We start from the raw sequence: 19,350 nt of genomic DNA on the forward strand, positions 1-19,350 counted from the left end.
GAAATAAAACCAAATAGCAAACAACGAAGCGATCCCGGATGAGGGGGGGCCGAGGCAATGTTTTCGAAAAACAAAGACCCGCTTCCTGGCTCCACCTTCATTGCCAAGGACGGGGGGGGGGGGGGGGCCACGAGCGAGGCCGCTTCGGCTTCAAGGACGAGCCGGTTCTCGGTTGGTCCTACGGCGGCTGAAAAGCTTCGCCCGACTCACGATTTGTTTGCGGGAAAGAAATGATCGACTTGCCGGCGCGCTCCGCAGCATCCGTCCGACGCGTGGAACCGCTTCATATCCATCGGGCAACCTCGCCCAAAGGCGCAGCGTTGTTTTCCGAGGCAAAAGCACATTCGTCGCCTTTGGATTGGCCGGGATGGCCGACGCGGAGAGCGTTCGCTTGCGCGGAGACTGAAACGCGAGCATTGTGACAAGTCGGGCTCTCGACCGTGAGCCCCGTCCATCCCAACGCTTTGCCTGCCATCGGCGCGACCGCCCGGGCTCTCGGGATGGATGAAAAGGAGCTCGCTCTGCTCCGTGCCGCGCATTTGTTGAACCAATTGGCGTCCCAAAATAGCTCTGGATTATAAGCGGGCACTATCAAATGGATTTTCTTGTTGGTTTGGCCACGGATTAGCATTCACTTGCGCTCTCCGTGTTCGCCCGTCATTTCTTCCCGCGAGTTGCCAAGGGAACCCCGAAGCAGCGGCTCGCTACGCGGCCGGCCGGCCGGCCGTCCTTTCGTCGAAGGGAAACGGCCACTTTGTCCGGCTCGGCGGCAGACGCTTGCGCCGTGTCAATGTCACTTCTGTGAAGTGACTTTTACTTTTGAATGAGATGGCTCCGTATTCCGGAGCTCACATCCTGTTCGGGCCATTCCTTATGGAAGGATCGAACGTGACCGGCAAAAAACAAACAAACAAATCAAATCCGACTGGGCCGCGGCATCGGGGCGTCGTGTAGAAGCCGGCGTACGATTTTGTAATCATCCCTCGGCATGTTTTGAGAGCATTTGAGAGTCAACGCTTTGTGAATGTAAAATCATACAAATCCATTTCTCGGTGCATCCGTTTCTTGATCGTGGATTTCACCGGAATACAACGCCAGCGACAGAGGCTAGACGACCGTGTTGGTCGGTCAAGACCGCTCGCGAGAAAAACAACCGCTCCCGATTTGCGGGTTATGCGGGCACCCGATTGGCCGTTGAACACGCGTGACCGGAAATCCACTGACGGTTGGCCGGCGAAATACCGCGGCGTGCGGACGCAAAGGGAAGGTGGACAAAACGCCGGCCGCCCGGGATTCCATCTGCGCGGAGACAACCCAGAAATAAATGATGGCGTCGCCGAGGGCAATTTGCGTTCCCGCTTTCAGAGTCGGGACGGCTGGACTTTGGACAATCGAGAGCGTCGCCGCGGCGTCGGCGCCGGTTGGCGGGAGTAGCAAAAAAAGACTCGTCCCGGCAGATGCGGAAGCGGAGAGCCCCGCTCGCTCCGCCGCTCGTCCCGGAACGTTCTCCGGCTACGCCCGATATGCGGACTGACGCCGAAGGCCGCAAACGGATGCCGACGCGTGTCGGCGGGCGACGTCGGCCGCCCTCGCCGAGATCAACGCGAGCCTTTTGGGCCCCGCGTTCTCCTGAACTGCCGCCGAGCGATATTAGCCCGAGCGCGCCGCGACGTCCTCTCTCGAGCCGCGGCGCGTCGACAGCGCCTTGTCGTGAGCGCGTACCGTGAAGAAATGTTCCGCAGGGAATTGGATACCGCCGGCGTTCCGAGTCACCGCTGTGACTCGAACGCTGCCATGCCGTCTTCTTCTCATATTTCATTTGAGAAGACGACGACAAAGGAGTTTCCCGAAAGCGCAGGGATGGAAGTGCGCCGGCACTCGCAGCACGCGGTTGAAAAACGCGCCACGTGGTTTTCCGAGGCGATCGGGGAACGATACGGGAGACGTTCTTTCTTGTTCCCGACTTGTGCAAAAGTGGGTCGCGACTCGGCGACAGTGGGCAAATGCGGGTCGCGGGGTCACGAGAGCGGGGGACCGATGAGCGAAGGATGACGCGGCGCCCGCGTTCGCTCGGCTTTTTGCGACGGGGCGACGTTCGCCCGCGGCCAAACGACGCGATGACGGCGACGGCCGGAGCGAGCGGCGTTTTGTGCTGGCATTTGGAGGAGAAAGGCGAAGGTGACGCCGGTGATCCACGTCGCTCAAAAATAGCCGCCGCTATTTTTAGGAGCGGGAGCGGGCCCCGACCATATTGTCCGCCGACAATCCGGGATGCGGACGGGTGCCGGCCGCGGTCAATGCCGTGGGCGAATTGACCTCCTTTGGCGCTTGTGGTTTTTCTCCGGCGTTGCCACGGGGAACGCCGTGCGCGCGCATGCACTTACGTCCCTCCGAGCGAATTGTCAAGCGGCGGCAACGGTGATGGAAGCGCGTTTGTCTACGTTAGCCACGTTCTTCCGGGACGGTCCTCGACCTCGGCGAGCGCTGAATGGGTTGTCCATGAAGATTGCATGTGAGGCTATTTGGATCACTTGTGAAAGGGACACAGCACAGCACACCCCCCCCCACCCCCCGCTTCCTCTCTCCCTCCCTGCCACCCCCTCCTTTCCTCTCTCTCTCTCTCTCTCTCTCGGTAAGTCCCAGCCCCTGAAGGTGTCATAGCTGTGCTCTCTCTCTCTCGCTCTCACTCACCGACACGCCGCCTTTCAGCTCTTTAAAAGCCGGCGCCGCGCCGCGTCGCTCCGGAGCTCGGTTCTGGCAGCGCAGGGGACCCGGCCGCCGGCGACGCACCGAGGATAGCCGTCGTCCTCGAAGCGGGAGGGCGAGTACGAAAAGGGAGAGGGCGCAGAGGGGAGCCGTCGCTTCAGCCCCGTTCACCCGTCAGCGCGCGGAATGCCGGAAATGCCTGCGTTCCGTAACTCGACCGGCGTCGTCTTCATCCTGATTGTTCTCGGGGCGTCGCGGACGGGGGCCAAGCGTTCCGGCCCCTTCAAGGTCTGTCCCGGCTGCGGGGATCCGCCGGCGGCGGCGGCGGCGAGGCCCCCCGGGGAGCGCGGGCCGGCCCAGGGGGAGCCGTGCGGCGTGTACGCTCTGAGCTGCGCCAAGGGGCTCCGCTGCGTCCCGCCGCCCGGGGAGCGCAGCCCCCTGCAGGCTCTCTTGCAAGGCAGGGGCCTTTGTGTCAAGCAGATCAGGACCGGTCCCACCGAGAGGCCCCACCCCACAGGTAAGAGACACGCGCGCGCGTTTCTATGCGGTCGCGATAGAGGACGTGCCGATGGCCACCGATTGTCCATTTCAAGCTGCGAGCTCCAACATCCAGTGCTGCTCTGCGATGTCTTCCTTCACCCCCCCCCCTCTGGCAATTTGTTAGCAAGTTGCCCAAAACGTATGCGGGACACCCACAGAAAGGCTGAATGGCCTTTCCGTGGGCCGCTGCCACGGTGTCCCAATCGTGCGATGACCCGCATTGACGCGACTCGCACGGTGTTCGGCGCGACCGTAACGGAGGCGCCGACGTCCCGACGGAGGAGCTTTTTACTGCCAAACCGAGACTCCGTCGTGTGAAATAGAAACGCCTCGGCGCAAATGATCTTAGTCACTGCCGATGAGCGCCCGTCCGTCGGATCCGTCGCTCGATGGCTTGAAACGGTTCTGCGCGCACAGCGATCAAGCTCCGGTTCCTCCCGTGCGATGATAAGAAGGCGGATGCCTGCGTTTCACTCATCTGGTTTTGCCGTATGGTCTTCTCTCAGGTCCTCATCCGTCCCGCAGCAGTGACAGTGAAAAAGTAAGTTGTCTTCTTCTACACCTGAACAACGCCCGCCTGACAAGGTCACGCTGACGGATTGGGGATGGACGCGCACTTTGAGGAAACGGCTTTGCGCTTTCACGTGTTCACACGCGGCATTATGCGCTACGACGCGTGCGGCGCAATTAACCAAGTATGATCGCGATTGGCCAGCTTTCAAGCCCGCACAAAATATTTGCGGTTTCACCCGAGGCTTGTGGAAGGAAGATACGTGATCAGAGATGATTGATCATTTGGTCAATTGGGACAAAGTCTCACAAAAATCGTCCAAAGGTCATCCGAAAAATCGGAAGCATTGTGGAACGACAAGGCGCTTACGTAACCTCGCGGCAAATGTGCCCCGTCGACATGCTTTCCCCGCTTATGGCTGTCGGGCGGCTCTCGCGCGACACAACGCGCGTGACCCGACGCCATGAAGCGTCTCTCTCGTAAGCTTTGGCCCCAGTCGCACTGCGCCTTGCGTCTCTCACAGGCGCCGTGCCGCAAGCTGCTCAACAGCGTCCTGAGAGGCTTGCAGCTGACCATCATCCGGTCGGACCGCGACATCTACATCCCCAACTGCGACACCCGAGGCTTCTACAGACAAAAGCAGGTCAGGAAGCGAGCCGGCATTGTCGGGAATGCCGGCGCGGTGCCACACTGGATAAAAGCTGCGGCAGAAAGTCAACCGCCGCCTTCCTTTCTCTCCCTCGCCTCTCAGAGGCGAAAATAAGATCAGCGTTTTATGACCGCTTGGCGCCTCGGCCTCACGGTGCAGAGGTGCGGCACCGGCCGTCCCGTGTGGCCTTCGCCTGTTCTCCCCGTGCGTGTGTGGCTTTTCTCCGGGTACTCCGCTTTCCTCCTACATTCCGGTGAATGGAAAAAGCTGCATCGTCCCGCGGCGCGAGCGCGGATGCTTGTTGGTCTCCGTGTGCCCTGCGATGGGCTGGCAAGCGGTTCAGGGTGTCCCCCGCCGACTGCCCAAAGTCAGCTGGGAGAGGCTCCGGCACGCCCCGCCACCCTCCTGAGGATACGCGGGTCAGAAAACGGACGGAAGGAAATACTGTCGTATAAAAAGTGGGACGTCGCGCGGTGAGCCGGCTTCTACGACTCGTTTTCACGAGTTGCCTTGAGTTAGTTGCATGTTTTGATTCACCGGTTAACTGTGAGATGTTTTCTTTTACAATGACACTGAACACGATTTCAAATTTCAAATGTCTCCGTGGAGATAAACGATCGATATCGTGAATGCTCGGGCCGGCCACAAATGGCCGGCGTTTCAGACGCGGATTCGAGTGAATCTTTGAAGATGGCGGACGGCGTGCTTCGGCTTTATTTTCCATTGGCGGCGCTCGCCGCTATTCTCCCCGAGTCTGGACTGGGTTCTGATCGCTATTCGCTGTTGGATTTTCGACAATGCGTGGCAAGTTCGGCTGCGTTTGAGCGCGCTAGTGGCGAGATGACGTCGCCTCCGTTTCTGGCGCGACCTCTTCCGCCTTCGTGCGCGCCCTTCACGCAAGCGCCGCCGCTGCTCATATGCTCCTCATGAGGCGATTAATATTCATGGGCGTTGTCCTGAAAAACCACGAGAAAAGGCCCCGTGAAGACTTCTTGACTCTTAACCCTTTCGGGGACAGCGGTTACTCCAGCGGACAACCTATCATGTTGTCAGGTTACAGGTTATCATAATTGGTGCCTGAAAAGGGTTCATTTTGTGCACCGTGACCAGCCCGACACATGAACAGGGACAGATTTGAGACCTTGTTCTTGCTTATGGTCCGGCAGTGTCAAACTTGAAAGTCTTGGACAATGTGATCTCTGATCACGTGACAGTTTTCTTTGATGTCGTTTTCTTACGCGAGGCTGTTAAATCTGCCGCTCCCAAGCGCAGCTGGTCAATTTTTAACCCTCTCGCCGCTGGGCGGTTCTCTTATGCCTTGAATAACCTTTGCGTTCCCTCCTCAAACAGAAAGGAACTCACCTCTCTGTTGAACTCGTCATGCCGTGCCGTACCGGATTCGGTGGCTCTGTTGAAAACTGCAGTCAAAACCCCTCCGTCGGTCCTGGCCATTATCAACAGCAGCCTGTCTTTTGGTATCGTTCCCCCAACAATTCAAACATGCGGTGGTGCGACCCTTTTGCGGTGCTGCCCATTCCCAAGCTGCCTTGCATTCCAAAAAATCTGCCAAAGGTGGTGCGCATGCAGTCTAAACCTTTCCTGGATGAACAGAATGTCTTGGAAGTCTTCCAGTCGGGTTTGAAGATGATGCATAGCGCAGAGTCAGCACTGTGACAAGATTTTAATGACATCCTCCTGGCAAATGACACCGGAGACTATGCGTGCCTGGTTTTGATTGGATTGAACCGCGGCGCTTGATACGGTGGATCACAGTATTCTGTTGGCTCATTTGCAGCACCTGGTGGGCATTGGCGGTAGCGCCAATGAGCGGTTTAGGCTCCATTTAGTCGACGGAACCTTTTGCGTTAGCCTCGGTTGCTCTGAGTCACGAAGTGCCCCGCTGTCGTGTAGTGTTCCACAGGGCTCAATTCTGGGGCCTCTGCTGTTCTCACCGGCTCTGCTCCCATTGGCTTCCATCTTACGGAAACGCGGTATTTGCTTCCGCCGCTATGCGAATCACCGTCAGCCCTACTGTATGTCCCACTCATTGAGGCCACTTTTATCCTGTCCCGTCGAGAGGAAATCAAGACCTGAATGGCACAGAATTTCTTGAATTTCATTGAAAAGAAGACGGATGCGATGGAGTTTGGTCCCATTGTACATCCCATCGCGGGAGATCCCGAGCCATTCCCAGGCCAGCTGGGAGACGTACTGTAGTCTCTCCAGTGTGTCCTGGGTCGTCCTCGGGGCCTCTTGCCAGTAAGACATCACCAGGGAGGCGTCCTTTCGACGTGGAGGAGAAGCGGTTGGAATGCCGCTTGTATCCGGGGTGTCGTTCTTTCGGTCACGACCCATAGCTCGTGACCAGAGGTGAGGGTCGGGACGTAGCTCGACCGGTAAATCGAGAGCAATAATACGAGTTGACTATCCCATTGGATTGAATCATCAGATAAACATTTATTTTTGCTCTCATGTTTTTTGCAAAGACTTTTTTTTTCCTCACCATTGCCGTTTGGAAATGACTGGTGTTCATTCGGTGGCGTTTCGTGATGAAACGACACAGAAGAAACACCAGTGAGGCAATATCACGTTTGACTGAAAACTGAGAATAGCTTCAAAGGAAGGGAGCGATACTAGTTTGTATCTAAACTAAACATCTGAGGCCGCGTCAACAAGTTATTCTTGGTACGCACGGCCGCAAATGACCATTATTATCTTTTCAATCAAGAGATCAGCAATCGGTGAACCATTCGGTCCGTAACCTCTGTCAGAAAATCGGCTCAAATGTTGATCGTGGTTTCCGTCAGAAAGAGCGGTCCAAAATCCTTGCGACGGCCACCAAATGCGTCGGGACTGAGAGCGACGCACGCAAGAAGGCATACGGTAGGCATGTCCAGCTCCGGGCCCGGAGGGCCGCCGTCCTGCCTGTTTTCCAGCTCTCTCGCCTGCAACACGCCTGATTCAGGCGATCAGCTCATCAGCCAGCTCTGAAGCAGCACTAGAACGACCCCGATTATTTGAATCAGGCGTGTTGCTCCGAAGAGAGCTGGAAAACAGGCAGCACATCGGCCCTCGAGGACCGACTTTGGACACCCCTGGCATACGGTCAGTGGCGGGCCGTGCATTTCAACCTTAGGCCTTCAGTGAGGCCACATACTGTACATGAACACAATATAGGCTGAAAGGCAGCACTTAATTTCAGGAGCATTGAAAACCATCAAGTATGCATTCGCAATTAAGAGCAGGAAACTCAATTTACAGATGTTGTCAAAAATAAAAAGATTTAAAAAATACTCAAAAAAATGCCACCCAAATGACGCCGTGTGATCATAAACAAGTCTGTCCAATAAATTGCGCAATGTCGCAGTTTCATACAAGACACCAACCACACAATAACAAAACAAACTATTCTTTGAAAATAAAATGAACAGATCATTTGCATTTTGAGAATAGGCTAGACAACAGCAAATAACTGAAAATGTTGAGCAGCTGAGATTGAACGAATTTTAGTGCACGAAGCGGACTACAATGCGCCATTCGAAATTGCAGCTGATTTATTTGATACATTTTTGTATCTTTGCCATTGTATTTCGTGACCATTAATACTAACGAAATAAAATAACAAGAACAAATGTAAAATAAAATTCATTGACTCACCAATGTAGTGCCTGTTCACTGAGCTGCAGATCTACGCGAGTGTCCCCAAACGCACCGTAGCTTGTAAGTGGCCAGCCGTGCTCTGATGTTTCCTTGCTGCCTTGGTAAAACAACTTCAATTGGTAAATCCGGCGGAAGGTCCGTCTTGAAAATGGTGTGGAAAGTAGTCCTGCAACCAGATCAACGTCCTCTCCTTCGGCCATTTTGGGTTAAAATGCAGCAACAGCACTCTCTGGCGGGCGCTCATCCAATCACCGAACGCGCACGTCCAGCGTCGACGTCAGCCCTTCCGGCTGGCCCCGGTACGCAGACTCGTGATCTGATTGGCTATCGCGAGCTGACTGTGCCCGTTCATTTACAGCGCGCAGGGAGGGGCCTGCTCCGTTTCATCTGAAGGCCCCGAGCAAGTTTAGTTTACCTGGCAACACAAGCTATCTGAAATAGGATTGGTTAAAAACTCTACCATAATAAATAGGTTATTTAGCGAGTGGCTTTCAATGTTATTTAAAATAACACTCGACTAAGTGGAAATAATATGACGTAAGGTTACAGAGAATCATTTTGTTTCCAAATTTATGAAAAGAAAATAACATCAATTAAATGTATGTTATTCTCAGAAAAGTACATTTACTTTTCTGAGAATGTTTCGGCCGGCAGAGAAGGCCTCGCTGGCCCTGAAGGAACGCCACCGCATACGGTATTTACTTGGGTGAATACGCTGCACCACGTGAGCGTGTGTTGTGCGCATGCGTGTCGCTTCCCGGCTGGACTTGGAATGTGATGGACTCCATCAGAAAGATCGGGTTGAAAATAAATCAAGACATCGATCAAATCAAATCAAATGTGAAAACCCACAATCCCACGCGGGCATAACGCGCCGCGGCGTGAACGTTTCTGGCCCCGGCGGCCGGCGCGCGCGCTCACTGTGTTTTGATGACCTGCGATTTTCTCTCCGCCGTCCTTTTCCCATCGCACCCAGTGTCGCTCTTCCAAAGGGATGCAGCGCGGCCACTGCTGGTGCGTGGACGAGGCGGGCGCTCCGGTGCCCTCCCGGACCGGCGAGGACGCCGTTCCACCGTGCGACGGCGAGTGAGAGCCGAGCCTCTGCCATCGTTCTGCGCCCGGAGGAAGACGAGGAGGAGAGTTTGTTCGGGGAGACGGGCGCGAGCTTTTTGCGTGGGCTACAATCGATCGCCACTGCCCGGACAAGAGGTAACGGGGAGAGTCAGAAAGACGGAGGTGGACTCGCGGCTCAGGCGTGCGCGTCCGGCTGCGTTGTCGCTCGACAACGGCGCTCGCTCACGCTCTTGGCCGTTGGTGCCGGAATGCTTTCCCTGCCTCTTGCCCCGGCTTTCGGCTTCGAGTTTTATTGACTTTCTCTTCGGGGTGTACCCAAATAAAAATTCTTGGCCAAACCCGAAATCAGAAGTGAGGAACGAAATGCCAGGCGCCAAAACACAAAGAAATTGGAATACTTTTTTTTTTTTTAAATCTTCGCCTGGATCATTTTTGGCACTTTGGCAAATTTGTCAAAGTGCGCGCTGTGTGGTTCCTCCCGAACGACGCGCGCGCTTTTGTCAGCCGCCGTAGTAGCGGTGCAGTCCTCGGCCCGGGGCCAACGGTGGGCTGAATGTGGAGCTCCTTTCACCGCTAGTCAGCCCGGCCCGGCTTCCGCCGCGACCGCTCGCCCAGACCAGATCGGCCAACCCCCGTTTCTCTTCTCGTCTAATCTTACCTCAAACTCCAAGTCGGCGCCGCGCTTGCCAGCACACCCACAGGGCTTCTTTTGAAGGGGGTTCTTCTTTTTTTGCCCGCATCACTAAAATGCCCCGTTTTGGCAGCGCTGCTTCTATGACACAAGTGTTTTGCCCGGAAAGCGAAAATAGCCCTTTGGGTCATCTTCTGGCCAGAAATTTTCAGTCGGGGCATCCCTACTTTCTACTTTCGAATAGCTGACAGCGCCTGTGTTTGTTCTGATCTCAGTGGGCTGAAATACTGTTACGCGGGTCAAGTGACACAAATGCGTCTCCCTCACCATCCTCTCTCCCTCTGTCCAAAGCTGCTCTCAACAAGTCGATTCTCTATTTATTGGGGGCGGGGGGGTCTGCTCATTGCATACTACTTAAAACCTTCCTTACCTTCTATTTTTGTGGATGTCGTGTCTGGGGATGGCGAATAGTTATATGAAAAAGACCCGGGATGCTTTAATTGTCAAGTGAGTGTGGCGAACGCTTGTCGGACGATCGTACTTTGGGTATGTTGGACTTTAGTGCGTTGACCGCGTGATACTCTGAAGCGGCAGATAAAAAGAAAAAAAAACGTCGTAAGGCATATTTTTATACACCTCAATATATTTTAGATATGAATTATTGCTTTATTTAACAACTACAGTATATTGCCATGTATTTTTATATTGTCAGCTATTTCTTATTTAAAGACGGAGATGATTTTGTTTCACGTGGGTGTTAAGTCTTTTGCTTTCGGGGCACCTCACTTTATGGAAAAAAATATCCATCGGCAGAGCTCACTCCAGCCACGTCGAGCTTCTTTGTGTTTTGGCCTCGTTGATTTTAGAGCCGAGAACGTCCACGAAAACATTCCGTTCTCCTCGATGTGTCACAACGGCAAAGAAAAAACTCGTCCAAAGCCCTACAAAACGGGTGTGCTGAGCGTGATGACAATTGACGCGTTCCTGACCAATGTGGTGCCGACGCGTTACCGCGACGGATGGATGTCCGCGCGCAATGGACATGAGACGTCATGAATAAAACAGACCTGAACACCAAGCAGAGCGGCTTCTTGCTTCCCGATCGGCAGCCGCGATACGCGCGCAAACGAATGACACGTCGGTCGACGGGGAGCACCTTGGCGCGACTCCGGCCGATGTCGGAATTCGGCTTGGGGAAGGGAGAAGGCCGAACCCAAATCGAATCCCGAGTTGCGCTCGAAGCGTCAAACGGCCGGAAGGACGACGGCGCTCGAGTTGTCCAGAGGAGGCCCCCCCCCTCCCGGCCCGTCCGCGCCGCCGCGCTTTGGATTTGAACTCCACCCACCTTTTGAGTCAAAGTTCAAGTCGAGGTGGCGTCTCTCGGGTTGTCAGCTCGCGAGGGACAAACGACACCTTAGGGGCTCCTCGACGACTTGCGGTTGGCGGCCACAGTGTTCGGAAGGCCGGCGCTCTTGCGCGCGTTGTTAGTAGAATGAACAGCAACAACGCAGCCTTTTTTCTTTGCGTGTGTAAAATATATTTTGGTCAAAATGGCGATTTGCAAAAATACAAGGCGTGCAACGGATGAGGCCCGACACAGAGTGGAGCGACTTCTGTCCACTTCCGCGCCGCTTTCATGGAACGTCGCGTTCGGTTAACTGCGGAATTGAACGCGGCGCGCCACTTTGGGAGAGAAGCCCACGGCTCACGGGGACCTCGCGAGATTCCACCAACACGTCACACCGGCAGCAAGAAACGACCGCGACAAGATGCTTTGAATTGAAATCGCATCTATTAAATCGCTGCGTCAAATATTCCTTGATGAACGAGTCGCGTTGTCCTTTTGAGCAAAGAATTCATTTCTTGCATTTTTGTGGCAGTCAAGTGCAAATTCTGCATGCGTGACTGTGGACGTGGAACACCTTTGGGGCATTGCTCACATCGCAGATGGCCCCCCACCCCCTCTGAGATTCACATCAGAATATGAGCGCGACTTTCAAGTGGGCCATGCGGCCCCCAAAACCGCTCCTAAATGGTTTGATTCCGAAAGACAAATGCAAAGCTCCGACTTCGGGAACTGGGCGTCGGCGTGGCCGCAAACAAAGTCATTGGTGACGTCATTCGTATTCTTGTGCTTCAAAAAAAAAAGAATGAAGCGTCGCCAACGGCCTTCCTCTTCTGCCGAGCCGAAGGTGAGGGAGCGCAGCCCGCTTCGAGCGGGTGTTTCAACGAGCGGTCGGGTACCCGTCGCCTCGAATGCGGTCGAAGCGCGACGACGGTGCCGCCGTGTGGAAATGAGCGGAAGGGCCGCCGTCGGAGAGGCCATTTTTTTTTTTTCAAACATCAACTCGTCTTTTTAATGTACGAGGAAGAAACCGGCGGGACGTTTCTTCCCATCGGCGGAATGGCGAGAGCCAATCTTCTACATAAATAAACCGATATGAAGGCCGCCAAAGCGTAAGAAGCCTTTCTCCGTGTCAACACATTCAAGCGATGGCCCGCGCACGCCGGCTTTGGTCAACGGTAAGGCGTTTAGTTTAGGCAAAAATGTTGGCGATGAAGTCCCGGAATCGTTTGGCGTACTGCTCGGGGTGTACGGTGGAGATTTCGGCGCCCGCCTGCGGCACAAGAGCAAACGTGCGGGTCAGAACGCGGCGAGCGGGAAGGCAGAAAAGAGAGCGCGAAAAAGAAAAAGAGACAAATGTCTTTTTCTTTCAGGCCGTCCTCGACGCTTACCCCGTGCTTGACGGTCTTGGCCGCGTGAGCCGCCTTCTTCTTGGTGTCGTATTGAGTCAGGACGTCAATCAGGCCCATGAAGTAGACCTCCCTCCGGGGGGCGCCTGCAACCGCAAAAAGCTTGGTCAAATCGGGTACGGGCCAAAAGCCACCAGCGAGATTTGGGCCAAACGCGGCCCGACTCGGAGCGCCGCGGGCGCTCACCGGAGCAGCCGCCGACGGCGTAGACGTCCACGTAGGGGTCAAACTCGCCGGCTCCCAGAGGTTTGCAGCACGACATGTAACCGGCGATGCCCTCCGGAGACGTGCCGTACGATCCGGCGGCGGGGCCGTTCTCCGCCTCGCCGTCTTCCTCGTTGGAAACCTCTTCGCCTTCCTCTTCCTCCCTCTCGGCGCGGCCCACGTCGTGGATGCCGAGCAGCAGGCTGTAGTCCATGATCTTCAGCTTCACCAGAAACTGAGGAGGAAACGAGTCTCGTCAACCTTCGGACGGCGCTCGGGCCCGACCCGTCGCCGATCTCGCCCGCCCCCCCGTGACAAAGTCGCAAAGACCGCGATGCGAGAAGAAGGCCCGATGATGCGCTTCGCGAAACGTCAAGTCGGAAGCGCAAAGGCCGACGTTCCTTCACGTGCATTTTGGTTGCGGCCCGACGGGGACGCGCAGTTTGCGCCGCGCTTTGCGGGGCCGCGCGTGGACGACTTCCCCGAACCTCCTTCCCGCTCCCGTCGGCCACGAACCGCCTCGCGCTTCGTTCGCCTTCGACTTGGCATCCCGTCACGCGGCGCAAAAGATCGTTTCGTTGGTCGAAAAGCACCGTGGTAAAACAAATGGCGATTTCGAGGGGAGGGGGGAATCGCAATTTGACGATTTCACCGAGTTGTTCAGCCCCCGTCGAAGCTAATTCGTTCAATGAAGGACGGGCCGAAAATCGCGGGAGAGCAAAAAGTAGGCCTCGCGCCACCGACGGAAAAGTCCACCGGGCCGTTTGGCGTTCCTGCTCGCCATAGCAACAAAGAGTGTGTGTGGGGGGGGGGGGGGTCGCGTGTTCTCAACGAAAAACGGCAAAAAAGATCACGCGCACAGCCGCGCAGCCGTAAAGAAGGCCCGAGCTGTCCCAAAAGGGTCGTACTCTGGCAGCCAAATTTGGAGCGGCCCGGACGCGTTGTGGAACAGTCGCATCATCTCGGTCGAGCGAGAGCGACTTTTGGGGAGGCGCAGAAAGTGACACGGCAAGTGGCGGGGATTCTTTTCCCCCGCCGACGGACGGACGGGACGGGCGGGGTCGCGGTCGCGGCGAGGCGAGGCGTCCCCGTTGGCGCCGGCCGGCCGGCTCACCTCCACGTCTCGATTGAGTTTCTCCATGAACTTCTCCTTCTGCTCCTCGGTGACGTAGACCTTCTGCATGTTGTTCCTGAAGTCCACGTCTTTGAAGGTGGGAAGCTCCTTACCCTGCGCGGCAGGCAAAGGATTCCGTCATTCGCGCGCGCCTTGGTGACGACGGGAAACGACGTGCCGGAGAAAAGCGGAGCGGGCTTTTTACTCGTTCTTTGTCGCTTGCTTCCCGATCCACCAGAGAACCCTGCGGAGAGAACCAGACTGAATAGCCGCGTCGTTCTCACACCTTTCAGACCGAACGCCCCCCCCCCCCCTCCAAAAATACTTTTCCCGCATCTTAAAAATGCGTCGACATCTTGTCAAAGAGCGCACGCGTGATCGAAGATCAGGCGATTAACGGTTTCGATCATTCGATTGTCTGAACTCTGAGCGCGCGCCACAAAGATTCGGTCACCCCCCCCCCTCAATCTTAAAACTAAAACCTCCGCAGCAGATTTCTCACGAGCATTCAGAAAAAAAAACAACGCCTTGCCACCGGGGAGTATTTGGGACGGATATTTTGTACGATTGACCCCCGCCTCCTCGTTTGTCAGTCCGGGCGCCGCTTTGACCTTCGATCGCGATGAGTTGAGTCGCATGAAGATTTCGGGTGTTCTGCCCATAGATGCTGAACGCGTGCACGCAAAGTGTCCTTCCCCATCGAGTTCAGACACGATTCCAAAGACAAAGCACGGCTCAGACGGAAGGATCACCGCATGCCAACCTCAGAAGATGGAAGAAAACGTCTTTTTCTGCGTCACCAAGCGCCCATCAAAAAAATAGGGCAGGGTTGTTATTTGGGGGCGGGGGGGGGGGGTCTTGTAAAGCATCTACCAGCGGAAATTGATCCCGAATCCGAGTTCACTCCAAGTCGCAGCCGAATAGAGACGAGTTGGGAGACGGCGGCGCCAGCGAAAAGCGGCGTTTGGCCTCACCTTGAGGTCGTACTTCCTGTGCACCACCATTCGGTGGCTGAACATGTTCCTCATGACGATCAGGTAGGTCTCTTCGCTGTCCACGCTAACCCGGTACATTCCCAGGAACTGAGGCAGCAGGGTGCTCCCGTGACACTTGACGATGTGCTGCGGCAAAGAAAGAAAAGACGGCAGGTGCGCAAGTTGACATCCTTGAATTGGCGACCTCACGCATCCTCGGGGTCAACCATTTTTCCAACACTGGCTTGCGCCGGGCTTCCAAAGTAGAAAAGTAGAAGCCCGCAAAAGGGGCGAGTGAGAGAAGCAAACGGGCCGGCCCCCGCGAGGCCGCCGGGCTCGAGCCCGGCCGGCTCGCTTGCGCGTTTTGCATCTCGACTGCGGAGAGCGCTAAACGCGGGCGAGATCGCTGGCTGCCTGCGGCGTTGAAAGCTAACGCGAGCCAGACACAACCCCCCCCCCCCCCCCCCCGAAGTTTATTCGGTGGCAAACGGGAGGGGCAAAAAAAAAAAAAAAAGAGCTTGCATTTTGTCATCCCCAGTCAAGTGCGCCGTGGAACCACCGGCAACAAATTCCAACAAGTCAAGCTCGCCTCTATTTTCCAACTATCCAAGCAAATGTGCCCAAGTACGTTCACAATGCAAGGGGGGGGGGGGGGGGGGCTGAAATACAAGACATGCACGGTCATCTGGTTATTGTCCTGATCAGATGTGAAGGGAGAACATTCTAGTTTGGTGAGCTAACCGTCTTTGGGCAGGAGGAGCGGGACCCCCCCCCCCCCCGAAGCGCTTGCCAGCCCATCGCAGCGCACACGCAGAGACCAACAGCCGTCGCGCTCGCGCCGAGGGACAATTTGGAGCGTTCAATCGGCCTGCCACGCATGTGTTTTGGAATGTGGAAAGCGGAGTACCCGGAGAAAAGCCACGCGGGCCCGGGGAGAACGCGCAAACGCCGAAGGCAAAGCCGCGACTCTGCGCCGTCAAAGGCCCTCTGCCGCCCCCAAAGAAGCTTCTTTCTTTCCGCGCACGGTTCTGGATTGGCGCACGCTTTTCACGGCCAAAAGAGCAAGTGAGCTCATGAGGCAGATGGCCGCGACGACCCGCAGCGGAGATCGCAAACGACGGCGGCCGTAAAAGTACGTCGGAGACAACCGGATTCGAGTTCCGGCCGAATACGCCGCGACGGCACCGTTGCTCTTTCCGACACGCTGCCCGCGCGAGGCGGGGCTTTTGCGCAGCAACGGCGACTAAAACAAAAGGACCAAGGAGACGGGACGTAAAGCGCACGCTTCGGGCGTCGTCGTCTCCTATTGGCCCGAGACGGGAGCGCCCGCTTGCGGAAAATCAAGCTCGGGGCTGTGGCGAGTCGACGTTTTCACCCACTTTGAATTTGCCTCGTCTCGTATTTTGAAGGCATTGAACACGAGCGAAGCCATCGGATCGGACGCTCCCCGTGTTTATTTCGAGCTCTCGAAAACAGATTCTTTTGGAGTATTTATCCGCCACGCCTTAAATGCCGCGCCGTGAAAATATCGTCCGACATAAAGCGGTCGGCGGGGCAAAATAGGTCGGGGGCACAGGACGGAAACAAAGTGATCGGACGCGGCGCGGGCGCCGACGGCGTCGCCCCCGTCGGGTCCTTTTTTTCCGGTCGAGGTCACGAGCCGACGCGCCCGCGGCGGATCGGAGCCGCTCTCGTTCCAACTCACCTGGTGATACTCGGAAAGGATGTTGTGCATGTCGGCCACGTCCTCGCCGGAGATTTGCTTGACGATGAGCGTGCGGTCGTAGGAGTTGAGGAGCAGCCCCTCCCCTTGGTCGTCGACGCTCCTCGTCGGGGGGCTGCGGGTCAAAGACACCTGGGAAGTCGGGGGATAGAGACAGCCGGTCGGCTTTGGGCACGCCCGCAAATCCGTCGCTGCGTTTCCGCGGCCGCTCCGACGGTCGAGTCGCCCGCGTCCCAACGTTTTTTTTTTTTTTTTTCGGGGGCGGCCACGTACGGACGAAAATAGCGCACGCACGCCTCCGCCGCCCGCCCGCTCATCGAGGCCGCTTCCCTTCGATCCGTCGCTCGGGGCGAACGGCGCTGGAGATGACGTTCGCGGCTCGGCGGAGCGGACGCCCGCCGCGGCGGGTCACCCACCTGATAGTCCAGATCTTCGATACCGAAGCGCTCCCTTAGATTTCGAAAGACTTGAGGACAGTACTCCTTGAATTTAAAATGGCCGGGAAGATTTTCTCTGCGCCAAGAGAGGGAAGCACGGCGATGTCATTGAAGCGTCAGCGGAGCGCGGCGGCCTCCGTCGAGCGCGTGGCTCTTACTTGTTGAAGAGGTGGTTGGTGACTTTGATCTTGGTGTTGGCCTTGAAGTCGTCGGGCAGCAACATGACGGGCACGGGAACCTGGTTCAGATCGTTAATCTGGAGAAAAAGCCCACGAGCTCCGTTAGGAAATCGGGCGAGACCTTGAAATCGGCAGGCCGGGGTGTTACCGCGCTCTAGAAACGCAAACGCGTATCAATCTCAATACGGTCGACTTGACTCCCGTTCGCTATGTTACAGTTCCCCCGAGAAAGCGGATCGATTCTCTTGGTGTTGAACCAAATGAGCCATTTGAAAAACAAGTCCTCTTCGCTCGGAGAAACGAACCGACGGCCTCGGACTGTCAATTTGAAATCGGCTCCGGTTTTTGAAAAGGGGATGGACATTTTGAAAACGCGTCGGTTCGTTTGCCGTGCCCGGCGCCTCGCCGGTGCCCGAATAACTGCAAGGACAAATTCTCTCTCTGCCAGTTCAAGTGTGGCAGCTCGCGGCGTACTGCGGCTTCATTCCCTCGCGTCGTGAGTTCAAATGCCACTTTGTAGCTTTTTATTTCATTGTATTTCTATATATTCATCCATTTTTGCACGTTGTGGTGGCCAACAAACAGGTGGCTCGGAACAAAACGCCCAAAAATGGAAACACACACGCGCGCGCGCACACTTGTTTTCGTCAAATTCAGCGTGGGATTCTGATGAGGTGACTGGACTGACATTGGCCTCGGGGCCCCAGCCGGAATGGGGGGCGGGCTGTTAATAGGGCAGCCTTGGCATTGCGCTAAAGTGAACGAAAGTAACGCGGGCTCCAGTCCCCACGAGAAAAGAGCCGCTTGACGTCAGGGCCACAATTGCTCTTTCCGGCACTTGACCGATCGCAGCGTTCACGGCAAGAGAAGGCCAGCGGGCGAGTTGCCATTCGCGACACAACAAGCGCCGCCTTTTTTCTTTTTTTTTTTACCCGATTCATGAACTGAAAACATAATCAGCCCACGAATCCGTTGTTCTTGAAATGTTGATACAACCGCGAGTCGCAGCGTGATCCCAAACGCTTTGATAGCAGCTACTCCGTCCGTTTACGCGGACGCGCGCGCGCGCTTAGGGTCATCGTTTCGTTCGGTGCGGCGTCCTCTGGTGTCAAATACGCTTCGGCCCCAATAAAAGTCACGTTTTGTTTCAATCTCCACGGCCGCGTCGTACGAAGGCGCATTTGCCGCGCGCGTGCGTTCGGGGCGCCGGCTAACGTCCGAGCTAAGAGTGCGTAGCAGCGCGGCGTTAGCTCGCTAGCTTGCGACCCACCGAGTGATTGACGCCCCACATGAAGACGCTGAGGACGGGGTCGCTGGCCCGAAACACTTTGACCTTCTGCTGGACGAAGTGCTTCTTTTTCGTCTTGGTCTTGGGCGCCAGCACCACCATGGGGCTGCTGCCGCCGCTCGACGAAGCGGCCGCCGAGTTCCCCAGCGAAGCCATCGACGAGGGGCGAAGGGCGAAGGGCGAGGAAAGCTCGGGTCGTCGACCTCCGCGGACGCTCTCGAAGCGGCTTCAAAACAACTCGCGCTCCATCGGCCGCCGATCGAGTCGAAGCCTTTTCCGTCGTCCGTCGACTTTTCCTTTCGGCGGCGGAAATTGCGGAGTGCGTCGCTCCGCCGTCGAGAGGGCGGGGCGCCCCCTGCCGCTCGGGAGTGCGCGAAGGGACTCGCTTCCGGACGACGACCTCGCGCGCCGATTCCCGACCGCGGAGGCGCGCCGCGCGAGCGCGCGTGGAAGCTCGCCGTTGGAACTTCACCAGATTTGGCTGAAAAATCAAGCAAAACTCAACCCAGCTGCGTTTCAAGAGGTTTTGAAAGAAACCGCCGCTGTGCAAAAAGAATTCAGATGACAACAAATAAGAAAAACGTTGTCGATTCGTTCCAAAGATGGCTTGTTCATCCGTAGTACAGCGTATCGATGCATGGCGCGAATACACTTCCGTTCCACGGTAAAAGGGGGCGGAGCTTGTGCCATGCCCGCAACGGGATGAGCGTTGTGTCCATTCCCGCCCGAAGCAATTGCATTCAAGAAGCACAATACGGCAAATAAAAAAAATCAATCAATCATTTGTCTCGGGTGGCACGTTTTTCAGTACCAAACAAAGACATGACATCAAAGTCTGGAAAGTGGCATCGATCACAGCAGGATGCACCCGCTGACAGTCAGGCCCCAAACAAATTCTGCGGTTCC

General features: G+C 56.1%; 2 protein-coding genes across 3 annotated transcripts; one reads left to right on the forward strand and one right to left on the reverse strand.

Annotated features, from left to right (window-relative positions):
- The first annotated feature begins 2,663 nt into the window (after nt 1–2,663).
- igfbp6b (insulin-like growth factor binding protein 6b) lies at nt 2,664–10,849 on the forward strand. Of its 2 annotated transcripts, XM_086110236.1 has the most exons (4): nt 2,664–3,223; nt 3,753–3,787; nt 4,281–4,400; nt 9,043–10,849. In XM_086110236.1, exons 1-4 carry the CDS (start codon nt 2,893–2,895, stop codon nt 9,154–9,156), a joined length of 600 nt encoding a protein of 199 aa, XP_085966362.1. In that variant the 5' UTR covers nt 2,664–2,892; the 3' UTR covers nt 9,157–10,849. The 2 variants fall into 2 exon arrangements, with proteins under 2 accessions (XP_085966362.1, XP_085966279.1); XM_086110153.1 differs by having other exon boundaries at nt 4,281–10,849.
- Nucleotides 10,850–12,283: 1,434 nt separating this feature from the next.
- Nucleotides 12,284–18,826, reverse strand: pip4k2ca (phosphatidylinositol-5-phosphate 4-kinase, type II, gamma a). Its single transcript, XM_086110026.1, has 10 exons — nt 18,427–18,826; nt 17,136–17,233; nt 16,957–17,053; nt 16,523–16,672; nt 14,818–14,964; nt 14,049–14,087; nt 13,844–13,957; nt 12,712–12,964; nt 12,508–12,611; nt 12,284–12,389 (listed from the first exon to the last, which is right to left on the reverse strand). The coding sequence occupies exons 1-10, from the start codon at nt 18,598–18,600 to the stop codon at nt 12,309–12,311; spliced, it is 1,257 nt and encodes a 418-aa protein (XP_085966152.1). The 5' UTR covers nt 18,601–18,826; the 3' UTR covers nt 12,284–12,308.
- Between the last annotated feature and the right edge of the window lie 524 nt (nt 18,827–19,350).

The sequence above is a fragment of the Hippocampus guttulatus genome, chromosome 1 (genome assembly GCF_054856545.1).
Source record: "Hippocampus guttulatus isolate MCC_2025c chromosome 1, RoL_Hgut_1.0, whole genome shotgun sequence".
NCBI lineage: Eukaryota > Metazoa > Chordata > Actinopteri > Syngnathiformes > Syngnathidae > Hippocampus > Hippocampus guttulatus.